Source organism: Gallinula chloropus (genome assembly GCF_964237585.1).
Source record: "Gallinula chloropus genome assembly, chromosome: 14".
Taxonomy (NCBI): Eukaryota; Metazoa; Chordata; class Aves; order Gruiformes; family Rallidae; genus Gallinula; species Gallinula chloropus.
The window spans coordinates 16,811,792-16,826,714 of NC_140099.1; the positions used below are offsets into that span (position 1 = coordinate 16,811,792).

At 43.1% G+C, this 14,923-nt stretch overlaps 1 protein-coding gene across 1 annotated transcript in view; it reads right to left on the bottom strand.

The window, feature by feature from the left end:
• FBLN5 (fibulin 5) overlaps nt 1-14,706 on the bottom strand; it is a 40,430-nt gene extending 25,724 nt beyond the window's left edge. The window contains exon 1 of the mRNA XM_084270591.1: nt 14,493-14,706. Within this exon, the coding sequence (XP_084126717.1) occupies nt 14,493-14,691 (199 nt within the window). The 5' untranslated portion in view covers nt 14,692-14,706. The remainder of the gene's footprint in view (nt 1-14,492) is intronic.
• Between the last annotated feature and the right edge of the window lie 217 nt (nt 14,707-14,923).

Below are 14,923 nucleotides of genomic sequence, written 5' to 3' on the forward strand. Positions count from 1 at the left end.
AGATCCTGGACTGAATTTGCAATCTGTGAAACTCGAGATTCATTTTACAAATAAGGTGAGAACAAAATCCTTCACTTCTGCTTATTGCTTCTACTTCACTTTATCAACTTCCATCCAAAGATCTTACAGCACTTTAAAATCAACAGTAAAACACAGTCTATCTGAGAAAGAGAACATCAGTTGAATTTTATGGGTGTCTTAGATTAAAGACTACAACCAGTCTCAGACACAGGCTTCTGCACTTCAGGCACTGTAGTCTCAGAACTGTTACCCAAGACATGTTGGAGGTAACCTGTAGAAGTCACCTGTCCCAAGCCACTACACAAAGTATGGGAAATTCAGTTAAGTTGCTCAGGGCCTTCTCCAGCTGAGTTTTGAATTTCCCCAACATTTTGATTTTCCCAACCTTTAGCTACAAACTTGATGTGCCTCTGTTCCAGTGTTTGACCACTGTGACAAGAATGCTTCTCCTTATATCTAACAAGAATCTCCCATGCTGCAACTTTTGCCCATTCCTGTCTGTATGCACATCTGAGATGAACCTGGCTTCAGCTTCTCTAGACGTTCACACTAGGTAGTTGAAGACAGCAAAGAGCATGATCACCTCACCAGCCTCATCTTCTTAAGGTAGAGCATACCCACTTCTTTCAACCTCTCCTTGCATGTTATGTGCTCCCACCCCCTAACCACCACAGTGGTCCTTCAGTATGCCCATGTCTGCCTTTTACCAGGGAGCCAGTATGGTTGGGAAAACTGGGTGCCTGTAAAGGCAACAGGAATCCACAGCACACTGATCTCTCTCCTGGAGTTAGCTAAAATATTTAGAATATTTGCTTGCACAGATTAGTTGTAAACCTTGTTCTTGGGGCAGCATCACAGCAGCAATATTCTGTCACTCTCTGCTTAATTTACTGGAAAGTGTTGAGGGGGAAGAAGTATTTAATTGGATGCTGTACAAACACAGCTAGAACCAGGACTCTCCAGCTCATGCATAAAGATCTGTGCATTTTTGTCCCCAGAGCTTCAAGGTAAGTCTACGGGGTTTTGCACCAGGAAACTGCTGCCTAGTGCCCAAGGCTGAATGCTGAAGGCCAGTCACATCACCAGCGATGTCACAGGCAGTCCCACCAGCTCCCACAGAAACCTTGATAGCTCAGAAAGACACATGTTCACACTGAGCGTTCCCAAGCCAAATAGTTCAATTCCAAATAGCCTGTTCTGAAAAATATGTTCTGTTTAGGTAATTAAACACTGCCCCCCACCCCCCAAGTAAATAAATAAACAAACAAAAAAGACAGTGTTCCTAACCAGCAGGAACATTTAATGTCTGTGGTTATTCCTGGAGCAAACTCCTGCTCTTACTCTCCACAAGGCACATGCCAGTGAATTTTCCATTGTGCAGGCCTGTTTTAGTGAAAAGCTAAATCACATTTTTTCCTTTATCACAGTATTTTCTTTTATTAGCCCCTTGTTACCACAAGGTCTCTGGTCATAATCGTTCAAGAGAGCAGGCACAGTGTCCAGTAGAGAAGCATGTCTAGCAAATCCTTAGCATGATTAGCATTTTGCCACTTTTTATCATCTCACATCACATACAGACAGTGTGCAATCCAGTGTTGCACGTCCCTCCTCAGGGCAGAAGGAAAGGAATGAACCAGGTATTTCTGAAATGGTTTCATATCCCAAGCTTCTAGCTGTCAGCTTGAGGTTTTGGTGGAGCAGAGTGTGATGCTATTCTGTGTCTGATGATGATATACATCCCTTATCAGCTTCAGAATGGACATGACCTGCTGGGTCGTTACTGGATATACTGCAAATTGTCAGCTAATAATGACGTTTAGATATATACTTCAGTCTGTGTAGGACACATCTATGCCATAGCTCTCTGGGCTCAAATCTACAGTCATGTTTTCAAAACTGCCTGGCAATATGGAGATAAAATTTTCACTTATTTCAATTAATTATAATCATAGGCAGTGTTGGATGTCTTATGTGTAATTCTGTAAAATGTAATACTCTCTTCTGCCGTTTGTCAGCTCTGTCTTGGTGCAAGCTGGAAAAATAAAAAGTCACTGCTTACACTGAGAATTTTGTCCCAAAATGCAGTGTACCAGCTGCATAACATAATACAGGTTTTACAAAACCACATCTTCAAATAGCACTGATTTAATGGGGAAGAACACCTCCTTCCTAGAGCTGGCACCTCAGTTTTTTGGGACAACTGCGTGAAACCAACCGATAGCTGTCAATACACAGTCCTGGGCCCTTCCACCACAAAGTCAGCCCTGCTTTCAATTAAAATAATTTCAATCTGCTTCTGAATTAAAGCTCCAGATGCAATGCTTAGAGATTTACTGGCAACAAGTGTTGCATATATCACTGCAGTCTGTCTTTGAAATAAACGAGCATGATCCAAGGCTGCTCCAGCCTATGCCTGGCTTGGGATTCCCCACAGGAGTTATGACAGCAGGAAGTCAGCAGCTTGCTATAGCCTGGGACAACATCTCCTCTCCCTGGCCTGGCTCCTGCTCCAGGAGGAAGGAATGGCAGCCTGGCAAAGTGACTCTGCACTGCTCCAAGATTCCTCCCTTGGAAAGGGGATGTCAGGCTAACCCATCTAAGCTATCTCAGCTTTGCACCGCTCCACCCTAGTGGCAATCTTACCCGTGATATGAGCTTTCCTCTGCAACGTTAGATAAAGCGAAATGTTTTGTGCTTCTCTGAACACTGGAAGCTGGAAATACATCAAAGGACTCAAAAGTACAGCAACTTAAAGATACCTGATAACATCTATCCCACTCCCAACTTGTGCAAGACTCTTTTGCTAACAATTGTTTCAGGCAGCTTTTAAATGCTTCTGCTGATACATTTTGTTCTATTCCTCCAGTAACATACCTAGTGTAACACACCTTCTTGTACAACCTGGTACACAGCACTGTCTTAAAAGGCTTTGCTATGTTCAGTCTAAAAGTAGTTTTCCTTCATTTCAGCAAATTATACCCTATTCAGGAACAATCATTCTTTTGTGGCACCCACCACACACAACTTCTGCTTCTCTGACATTTACAGTTCCCATTGCTGCCATCTTACCCTAAGCTTCATAATGTACTTAACCTTTTAAATCCAAGTCAGCCTCAATCATGCCAGTGATAACGCCCCCAATTTACTGGTGCTCTCTACTGAGATTACCATAAACAAAGTAGTAAAGAACTTAATGTCAGTGGCTTGGATCCATTCTAAGCAGAATATATTGAAGGACCATTCCCTCTCTGTTCTGAGCTGAGAAGTCTCAGTCCACTGCCAGAAACTGCCCCGTGCTATACTGCTCTTGACATCACTGCCTTCTACAGTTCATCTGCCATCAGATAATCATGTGTTAGCCTATCTTTTCATCTGCTGCCAGGTTTCCAGCCCCTTAATTTCCTGACCACAACTGTAGCTTTGCTAGACTTCTGTGTATTACTATTTGTACAATCTTCCTATTCAGTGTCACCTATAGATATGTCGGAGTTGTACCACAAAACCCACACCAACCACTAATTTACTGGCTCACCAGCTAATGCTTCATTTACTCAGGGGCTGGCTGGAAAACAAGAATTTTACTTCACAACAAAACAAAAAATTAGAGAATGGAAACAAGCTCAAAATACTATAAGAAAGCAGACATTAAAATTATTTCTTTCTGTGGAAAAACAAAACAAAACCCCATCCAAACAGCACAGTTAGTGTCCCACCATGCTGTACATCACAGATTCACTTAGACCCTAGAAGTTTATGAGGCACTCCTCTCCCTGGTTAGCTGAAGCCTTTCCAGTGTCAGAACGCCTCGTGGGCACAGGTGTATTCTCCCTGCAGTGGTATGTGACTGGTGCAAAGCTGAGACATAGAAAAGCTACGGCGATTTTTCAGGACTTAAGAATTCATATATGCACACCTGCAAGTGTCCAAATGGAGACACCACTCACACCCTGATTTTCAGGAAGTGATGAATGCCTCAGCCTAAAATCCAAGCCCCCCACTAGCATTTCCAGCTGGGTACTCAGATATTCTGATTCCTCAGGTAAGTACTCAATTATGAAAACAGTACTGAGTAAAGAGGTCTGAGGTCACACAGGCAGCTTGTGGCAAAGGCTACGGGCCAGATCAAGGGGCATTTACATGCTACTGAGGATGAAGGTCAGTGAGAGCAAGGGACCTAACCAAGCTCTGGGGAACTGGGCTTAGACAACAGGGCACCACAGATTTTCCCCTTAGGCTATAGAGCACCTGTAACTACGAGTTATGGTTGAAAATAACTAAAAGCATAGAGTTTTACGGAAGATGGACTTCTGTGCACCTTGTCAACCCCAATGGGCAGCACGTCCCAGCCAAGAAGCAGACCAGTGAAATTACTCCCCTGAACTGGGCTGGCGCTGTGTAACTCCCATTCATCTCCCAGTAGCTTTATTTGCTTTGAAAAATTCCCTCATCTCACTGAAGTACTGAAATGGGAAGCCAGTCAATTGGCAGATGAATGGGTAAGAGCATGTTAAGCTCCACACAACATCAGGCAGCTCTTATATCTCCGTGTTGCAACTGTGTCATGGGTTGGGTGTCCTCCGGAAAAGACAAAGGAGCAATGACAGCACATTGCCTCTGCCTATAGAGGCTGGCAAAACATCTGGCCCATCTGGCTGATTTATATTGGTAAAGAAGCCAATTCATATTTTCTATATATTTTGGCCTAACATCTTGATTGTGACATATAACCATAGCCAATTTCAGGCTGGAACCAAGCAAAAAGAAACAAATCTGACCCAAAACATATACGGGAGAGGCCAAGAAAAACGGTGACGTTTCAGTCACTGCAAACACTGCCACCTCTAGGCACTGTGGGTCCTGCAGACACACGGCCTGGGCAGAGCGCTGGGGTTATTAAAGGCACTGAAAAGAAATCAGCCTTCCAGGTGAAAAAGGACACTCCACCGTGTACTGAACTCTGCACGTTATGCCACAGGGGGGTAATGAAGGCATCACTCATGCCATCAGAGTCCCTGAGGGGACTAGGCATGGATTGCCATTTGCAGCTAAAACAGGCACCCGCAGGAAAATGAGAGAGCCAATGGATTAGGGAAGGTACTTGTGAAGTCTGTCGATCTTCCAGCACTGTTAAGTGACTTCATTTTCTTTTAATCCCTGTTATTGTCTCACTGGCAGGACTGCCTTGCATGACAGCCATCCCACAAAGGAAAGCTCACGAAATCTGCTCCAGAGCAGACAGGGCTAATGGGAACACAGTGACTTTAACTGATCTGGCACTGCTGAAATCCCTGGAAGTAAGACATAATAAAGGCAAGGCGGCCACAAAACCCCATGTATCAAATGCTGTCAGCAGTCAGTCTAAGGAATTGTTCAGAGATTAACAGCCAGGGTGAGAGCCCTGCCCAGGCCAGCACATGCCTGAGGATATGGCAAGCTGGCACCATTACTGCTCCTCTGAAGTGAGTCAGATATAGCCTCCTGCCAACTAGCTCTTGGTGACAACTGAAGTCTGTGTGTTATCTGGCTCACAGCCTAGTGACCAAAGCCCCCCAATTCAGGCACCAAGCTTAACTGAGATCGTTAAATCACCCAAACCCCAGAGTATCAGCTAAACCTCTTTCCCTTGCATACCTTTTCCCTCTGCAGTCTCCAAAATGCAAGGGAGATGGGTTCTTGCCACCTTGTATACCAAAGAATGATACAAGTCCAAGAAAGAGGGAAAACCCAAACACATAATGAAATAGAGAGGTCACAGCCTAGACAGATTTTAACTTTCCTGGGTCTGGACCATGTCCTTCCTATCTAACAAGACAGGGACATTGTCCCGTCTGTGCTTATGCCCCTTCTCTGCATACAAACCAGCAATGTTTTGTAATGGGACACATTCTTGTTCAGCTGCCCTTCTCTGTATGCCACTGTGCTTCCCCCCTGACTAGCAGCCTCAGGACAGAAGAAACCAGAAAACTTTTAATCATCTCTAATAAGCAAGTGATGACACTTGTGCAAACAGAATCAGATTAGCTCAAGGTAAGGTAAAGTTGAAAGTGAATTCAAACAGTCCTGGTGGCTGCAGGTTTTTAGTCACAAGGAGCTTTTCTGACCAGCTGCCTATTCTTCTCCCCACAAAGTCTAGGAAAGACTTACCAGGAGTCTAGCAGGAGAAAAACATGATACCAAACTCCCTAACCATAAGCCACTTCTGGGCAGTGACTTAGGGTCAAGACAGATTAACTCAAAACTAATAAATTCACTGCAAAAACTTCTGCTCTAAGATCTTCACCAAAGTCAATGAGGATCATATTCACACGTCACAGAATCACAGAATATTAGGAGTTGGAAGGGACCTCAAAAGATCATCTCATCCAACCCCTCTGCCAGAGCAGGATCATCTTGACTAAATCACACAGGAACACATCCATGTTTCAGAGGAGACTCCACAGCCTCTCTGGGCAGCCTGTCGCAGTGCTCTGTTACCCTCACAGTGAAAAAGTTTCTCCTTATATTCATATGGAGGTCTGAGAGGAGGTTTTTGTCTCATTCAGCTATCTACCTAGTATGACTGCAGTTCAGGCAAGTTCTGTTGTGGCTGCATGTAGTTGTGTTTGTTTTCTTTTCCCTTCTCACATTATCTCACATAAATACAGTTGGTCAGTGATGGTTGACAGGCACTGACATGCAGAATGATGGACCTGCATGTACAGTTACACTTTGCCATACCCAGAAGCCTGCTATTTTTCATTCTAGAGCACAGAGGTGCCAGTTTCCTTAATAACATGCCAGCCTTCTTGGCTTGCATTTTATAGTTCTTGGTTCAATTTTACTAATTTTTTGGTAGAGGCTTCACAAATAAATGAAGCACTCACCCATGTTTTAACCACCAGCCTGCACTCCTCCCACACTGCACTTAGCGAGGAATGAAAGAAGGAATAACCCAAGCCACAGAAGGCTCAGCTTACCGCGCTACAGACAGATACATGCAACAACCTTTTCAATCAAGCCAAGTCCACCACAAATGCTTTCACTTCAGTAAAAAGCAGCATTTCAACCCTCATTCTCCTTGGTAAATTCTGCTGGGCTACAACTTGTTTATTGCTGGTCATATTCCTGTAGGAATGACCCTACTGATGGACCCTACTGTAGGAACTAGCTGAACCTTGCCTTTCCTCAGCCCTGGCCCATCCTCTGTGCTGGTGTGATGGTTTCCTGAGGGAGGAAGGAGTTCTGAGTGCTTTCAGATGCACCTTGTTACCCATTAGTATTTTATGGTCCACTCACGGTTACCTTTATTGAAGATTGCTGAGGTTGTGAATAGATCAGATCATCAGACCAGAAGCCCTGAGGCTGGACCCAGAAGAATTACAGTTATGTGTGTCTGGAGCAGTACAATGTGGGTTTATCCAATGGGACAGGGCTATGTTAAGTATGTCTGCAGGTATGTATATCAGTGATCCTTCTTTCATTAGTCCCCTGGCATATGTTCCTCTCTCTTAATGCACATAGTTTGTATTTTCCACATCTTTATTTTACCTGGCTTGTCTTGTCTCATTACATGATATAATCAAGTGCCAACCATCTTGAATTGTGCTAAACCATGAAATAAGCATGGCATGAGTAGATGGTGACTGAAACCCCCCAGGATTAAATTACCACCAAAAGTAGCACGGGTGCTCCTGAAGTAAATGGGAGTAACTGATAAAGTTCTGGGACTTGCCCTCTCCTCTGTCCTGTACAGAAATTTAGACAAAAGTGCCCAGTGATTTCCAGTTTAGTACACTAGGAAAGTACGTAAGTTTCAGATGTCTCACTTTGAGCTTCACTGTTGTAAGATTATTAAACTGGGCCTTTTTTATCCTGTTTACATATGTTTACATAGTTGTTCTCAAGGAGTGATCTCAGCACCTATCACCTACTTACACGATTATCCTTGGTACAATCCTGAAAATGAATTATCATTTCAGTTTGCACAGAATGACCTGAAGCCCCAAAATATTCAGCACATTTGTCTATGGCAAAGTCAGGAACTGAATCCAAAATATTACAACCCAAGTCTTAGTCACCACCTAGACCTTTTCCTTGAGATGCTTCAGAGGCAACATTTCTATGCATGTCATACAGCTATGGCAGCATGAGATCTGAAACCCAACAGGAGAACCATCGTATGAATAAAGGCCCCTAATTTAATCAGAAGTTGTCATCAATTACATAACCTTTCAGGAGGATGCTCTAGATCTCTTGAAGAACGTACTTTCATGCACTCTTTGTTTTTAGTTAACTTGGACATGATGGCAGTGCTGCCTGAACAAGGACTACGTGTAGCCTTCAGGAACTGTGCCTCTGGAACAGCAAAAGAGGTGGTTGTCTCAAAGACCAAGAAGAAGAGGGGAAGACACAAAGCTGAACCCCATAGGATTATAGAAAGCAATGGTAGGAGTGGATTCCAATTATTTTTCCTTTACATAACCCCTTGCAGAGGGTAATCCCTTTGTTGTATTCCCCTCCTTCCTCCTCTTTTCTATATGCCCAAAGAGTTCACTGTAGAAAAGTCACTATTAGGAGGTAGCCTGACTTAGTGGCTAAGCCATTAGATAGGGAATTCTGGGCTCTATCCCCAGCACAGCCATGGGCCTGTCGCAAAAAAGACCTGGGTACCTTCTCTCAGTTCCCTGTATCTTAATTTGTCTCCCTTCTTGCCAGACAGGCACATCTGGTTCCCTTATTTTGCTTGAAAACTCATCAAGGCATAGGCTGTTCCTAATGAGGTTGCACACGGGGCAGTTCAGTACGATTGCAGGCTTGGATGTGGGTTTTAGGTATGCTTGCAATATAAATGATAATGATCTAAACTCCAGCTGTGCAAAGGTAATATGTTGAAGGAAGGAGTTTCACTCCACAAATGTAGGACTGGGGACCTGTAGGTGGGGAATGTAGGAGGCCCTCAAAGTCTTTGAGAAATGTGGAAAGGTGAAGCAATGACTGCTCCACAGATGAGGCCTTGAAGAACAAGTTTTAGCTTTTGTTTTAGAAAGAAAGATGATGCTTGGTTTTTTGTTTGTTTGTTTGTTTTTTAAATGTGCATGGGGTTTGCATGGCAAAGTTTTAGTAGTGGGAGGACTACAGGGGTGCCTTCTGTGAGAAGCTGCTAGAAGACTGCCCGATGTCTGACAGCTAATGCCAGCCAACTCCTAGACAGACCAGCTACTGGCCAGGGCCAAGCTCATCAGCCATGGTGGCAGCAGTTCTGGGATTACACAGTTAGGAAGGGGGGAAAATGAAACCTCACCCCAAAACCAAGCACCCAGAGCAAATGTAGCCAGACAGAGGGGTGAGAATATGTGAAACAGCTCTGCAGATACTCTGAGGGGAGAGGGAGGAGGAGCTCCAGGCACTGGAGCAGAGATTCCCCTGCAGCCTATAAAGAAGGCCATGGTGAGGGAGGCTGTCCCTTGCAGTCCATGGAGGTTAATGGTGGAGAAGGGATCCATGTACAGTCTATGGAGGACCCCACACTGGAGCAGGTGGACACACCTGAAGGATGCTGTGACATGGTGGGAAGCCTGTGCTCAAACAAGCTCCTGGCAGGTCCTGCAGCATGGAGAGAGGGTCCCACATTGGAGCAGGTTTGCTGGCAAGACTTGTAATCCACCTGGGGACCCTCACTGGAGCAGTCTTGTCCTGAAGGTCTGCACCCTGTGGGAGGGACCCCATGCTGGAGCAGGGGAAGAGTGTGAGGAGTCCTCCCCCGAGGAGGAAGGAGCAGCTGAGATAATGTGCAATGAACTGACCACAACCCCCATTCCCCATCCCACTGTGCCACTGATGGTGGGGGAAGGAAGGGAAATTGGGAGTGAAGTTGAGTCCAAGAAGAAGGGAGGGGGAGGTGTTTTTAAGATTTGGTTTTATTTCTCATTATCCTACTCCTATTCCTGATTGGTAATAAATTAAACTAAATTCCTTGAGTCAAGTCTGTTTTGCCTGTGATGGTAATTGCTGAATGATCTTTCCCTGTCCTTAATTCATTTTCTTTCCCCTGTCCAGCTGAGGGGGGCAGTGTCAGAGCAGCTTTGGTGGGCACCTGGCCTTCAGCCTCGATCAAGCGACCACATTTATAAACTTCTCTGGCCTCCTCCCTTCCTTCTTTCTCTAGGTTATATTCACCTTGCCTTATGCTTATAGCATTCCTAACTTCTACTGCTCTGTCTTTGTGGTCTGCTTTCTGTGGTCCCTCCATTCAAGCCTCTTAGATGCCTCCCCACCCCCATCATCTCCTCACATTGTGCATGTGCATTAATGGGAGAAAGCAAAAATAAGAGCCCACCCATTACAGTTCTTTCCACAATGCCCAGAAGGTTCTGTGCTAGAGGCATGTTTAAAAAATCATTGTAAATCAGGAAACAGCAAGGTGGAGTGAAGGGAAATTGGAAAGAGCTCTCAGCTTACGAATGCATAATGCAAGAACATGGGCCCTTGCTCCAGTCTAACCTTGCCAACAGTTACTAGACCAAGTTCCTTGAACAAAAAGTCATTATTATGACTAACTGTTCTGTATTTATAGAGAAGCAGCGTTAAAAGACAAACAGTTCAAGCAGCAGTTTTGCACTGGTTGTTCTTTGCATTTTCCTAAATGCTGTCTTCTATTCCAGTGTTAGTTGTGGTTCTAAATCATTCCCAACCTGCTCTGGAATGAGTTTACACAGTCTTTGTGCTGTTGAAAACACTGTACATTTATACTTGCAAGATACAAAGCACTCAGCAACTCCAAAGTAAAAATACCATATATTAGGGCTCAAACCCACAGAAGATTTAAAAAGTAATTATGGTTAAAATATTTCTCTGCCTGTTGCCACACAGAGGACACTGGAGTAGGCAAAATAGTCACCAATGGGTGTCTTTTGAGAGGCACTTGTGCCAGGAAAAGTTGTGTTTTCACAAAGGACAAGATCTGGAGATAAAAGATTCTTGTTTAAGATTGAGGAGTGAACAGGATGGGGAAGGGACATGGACACCTAACCTCTGTCTCCGACCATCTAGGTAAGAAAGGATGAGGCAAAAAAAAACCTTGAAGGGGAGAATAATGGCTTTTTTTTCTTTCTTTCTTTTTCTGGGTTAGAATATATCAGCTCCCATGAGGAGGAATGTTATTTGAACCACCGGGGGTGCACATTCCTCTGAGAGGCAGGGAAAGTCGAGCCTTGGTAGGTAGGCCAGATGCCAGGCCAGGCCAGAGTGACCCTCTCACAGCCTCCCTATGTTTCTGTCAGCTCTAGCAAAGGAGGGGAATATTAAAAAAAAAAAAAAAAAAAAAAAAAAAAAAAAAAAAGAGCTTGTTAAATTTCATACCACTCAGATCAAATTTTTATCCTGTTTCACTTTTGAAGTCTCTCAAACAAGCTCAATGCTTCAAAGCCAAGGCCGCAAATCTCCCAGGGAAGGTTCCTGTGTTTAATAAGCTGTTTTGACTGGAATTCAAAGAGAAAGTAAAGATTTCTGTTGGCCTAACTGTAGAAAATGTGGCCCAGACCTGTAACCCCATACCTGACCAGACAAAAATGTGTACTCTGTTAAAAATTGGAGGTTTCTTAGAAACACTGGCATTAGAATAGCGCTGTTCCCCTGAAATTAATAGCAAAAGGCCTCATCATCTCTAATGAAAATATCTGTGACTAGTTTTATCTAATTTTATTTGGAAAGAAGGGGCTGGAAAGTGGTGCCAGAACACCAGCATAACAAACCTGTAAGCTACAGAATGGCTCAGCTACTGGGCAAAATAGCTTCCAGTTTACTCTTTACAACCATTCCACCACAAAAGTAGCCCCTGAGGGGCTTTGTATGCTAAGAGCATGCTGAATGATGACAAGCAGGGAAGCACAAAGCAACTGAAGTATTACTAACATGATGCAAAACTTATGATGAACTTATAATAAGATGGAGCCATAAGTTAGTGATTCAGGTTTTCTTGAATGACCTCAGTGAAATTTTGGTGATTTCTGAGGTCCTTGTCAAGGTTCCCTGGTGCCTCATCTTCGAGGCCTTTGAGGACAAGGCTGCAGATCTCTCCTTTTAACTGCACCAGAAGTCCTTGAAACAAGGGATCAGTCCTTCCTACCAGTGCTGCATTGAGACATGCACTCATACCACTTCCCTTGGAGCTCACACTTGCCATCCTAGGGCACACCAACGCAAAAGTAAATACTGCATCAAGACAGGAAAAGTCTCCAGAGGATTTCGCTAAATGAAAAATGAAATCTAACCCCAGAAGAGACCGCTTCTCTCTGACAGGTCTTGTTTTCTTTAAGTTTTGTTTTTCTTCCTCTAACACAAATACGATCCATCATCTGCCCAAATTCAAACCTGATGCAGACTTTCAAGAACTGCTTCCAGCTAACTGTGGTATTCAAACGGTCGGTCCTTTCCCATCTACTCTTGTTAACATCTCTGTTCACCAAACTTTCCCTCACAATTAAACTCCTGTATTTGAAAGTTGAAGTGACAGAAGTGAACAGCCCTGACTGAAGAAAGCATTAGTCCTCAAAGCTCTGTCAGCATGGATAGGAACATATATGTCCTTTGCAGGCTAGAAGGTCCACTGTAAAATTTCCAAAATCCACCTGTTTTGATTATTATGGTTTGTGTGAAGCAGGCCGGAGAGAGTAAAATACAGGACTTTCATTTCCCCTTTGATTTCAGCACTTCTTTTCCACTTACTGCCCCATTTCCTGATTCGTTTACATCAAAGTCAGCAAAATGAAACCACTCCTGGAAGCCTACAAATCAGTAGGTAAAATAACTGAGGTTGATCAACTTGCGAAGATCAGAAGGACTAGCTGCAGTTTTTCCAAGGACTGGACAGTATACACAGTAGCCCAGGATTGCAAAACTCATTGGGAAAAAAAAGTGTGGGGTTTTTTTTCTTCTTCTTCTAACACTAGGTGTTACTACTAGCATTGGTTATAAAATAGGTTTTTCCCATCTTGGGACATGACAGCAATGATTCAAATACAGAAAAATGTTCCCAAAATAGCTGAATTTAAATCTAAACTCTCACAGTTCCCCTGAAGCATCGTGGTTTCCTCACTAGGGAAGCAAACAAAGGACATTATTTGAAACCAAGTCCTGCCAGAAATTTCAGACAATAGGGCAGAATCAGCCCAAAAGACAAGTCAGTCTTAGCTCTTGTGTTGTTCCACAGCAGCATTCAGAAAAGAAATGTTCTGAGTTAAACGCAGGTTCTTAGTCTACAGACAGGCAAAATTCTCTATTGAAAGCTCGTTTCATTTGGGGTTTTTTTTTCTCATAAAAGTCCTATTTCATGAAAGATTTTTATAAGAACCTCCAGACGGTTAGCTACATGTAATAATATACAAAAACTTCACTTTACAAAAGACAGATGAAAACTTCACTTTACAACTGAGATGCAGGAAGTAGATGAATTTTGTGGTAGACCTGTGGGCATCCAGCATTTACCCTGAGCAGCTGCCAATGATCAGTTTGATCTTGATCACTTGATTCCAATTTTGGCACAAAAATAAATATTTTGGCTAGTGGAATTTAATGTAGTTTAGAAATTTTCTCTCCATTTCTTCAGAACATGACATTATCAAAAGCAAGCAAGCCAAAAGGGTATCATCTAAATTTCCCTTGTATTTGAGTAACGTAGGAACAACTTGTATCCAAGTTAAACACAGAATGAAATTAAGTGGAATCAGAATCTAGCAAAAGATGCAAAAGTAGAAAAACTACCAACACAAGAAATTTTTCATAGGGTTCTTCGGGGGGTGGAGGGAATGTGTATTGGAGATTGGGGAATATCAAGGTGCTAAGGCAATGTCAGTGCTCTGCTGGGCAGCAGTTTTTTTCCCTTATGTTTGCACAGATACTTGAGCAAGGGAGTTCCAGTTTCAGCTGAAATCTGTAGCCATTAAAGCAATGGTAATGCTAACAGTTGTGTACCACCCTCTAGATATGCAACCTACGACTCCATAGGTCTAAGTAAATGAAAAATGTAAAACACAGAAGGAAACAACCTGCGTTTGTACCATTTAAAGGAGGAAGACCAAGGTCCAGAAATCTGAACAACGCCACATACTGCTGAGAACAGAATCAAGGTTTCCTTAGTCCCATCTAATGCTTCAAATGGAGGGCCATCTATCTGCTCTCTCAAGGACACAGTTGTAAGCATAAAAGGCATGCCTTTAATGCCCTGACATCAGATGGTTGTGTCTCTCATAAAAACATTATTTCCCTCATAGCAGTGGGTTTCCTGATTAAATAATAAGACTAAATCCTATCGTAGCTTGCACTGAATAATGACTGTATGAAAGGTAGAGCTCACATCCTTAAAAAAACTAGTTGAACTTCAAAAGACTGGGCTTGAGTCATACAGTAGCATAAGACAATTGCAGGAGAATTGTTTTCCAATGTCAGACAAGCTTTAATATAAATAAAAATATAGAATAAAGATTTCTACTACTTACCAGCACACTGATTGTTTTCATCCAACTGGTAACCAAATCGACAGATCAGAGGTCTTGTAACAGTGGGGTAGTTAGGAACAGGGCCTGGTGCTGGGGGTGGTGGATAAATATTTGAATAAGGATTCAGATATGGTGACCGATACACTGGGTTTGTTCGGGGTACGCATAAATAGCCACCATTCTGGTTGACACACACCATATCTCCTCTGCAGGCCTCAGGAATAGTCCGACATTCATCAATATCTGGAATGAAATTGCAAAAGTTAAATGAGCGATTGCTTCTTCATGGGACCTATCGAAAAAATAGTTAACATGCTTTTCTCAAGACTTCAGTAAAAAAATGGATATTGTCTTTGAATGTAAAAGCTAATCCTTCTTTGTGGAGCCCCACTTTGAAGTTAGATCATGCTTAAACAGGAAACATCCCATAT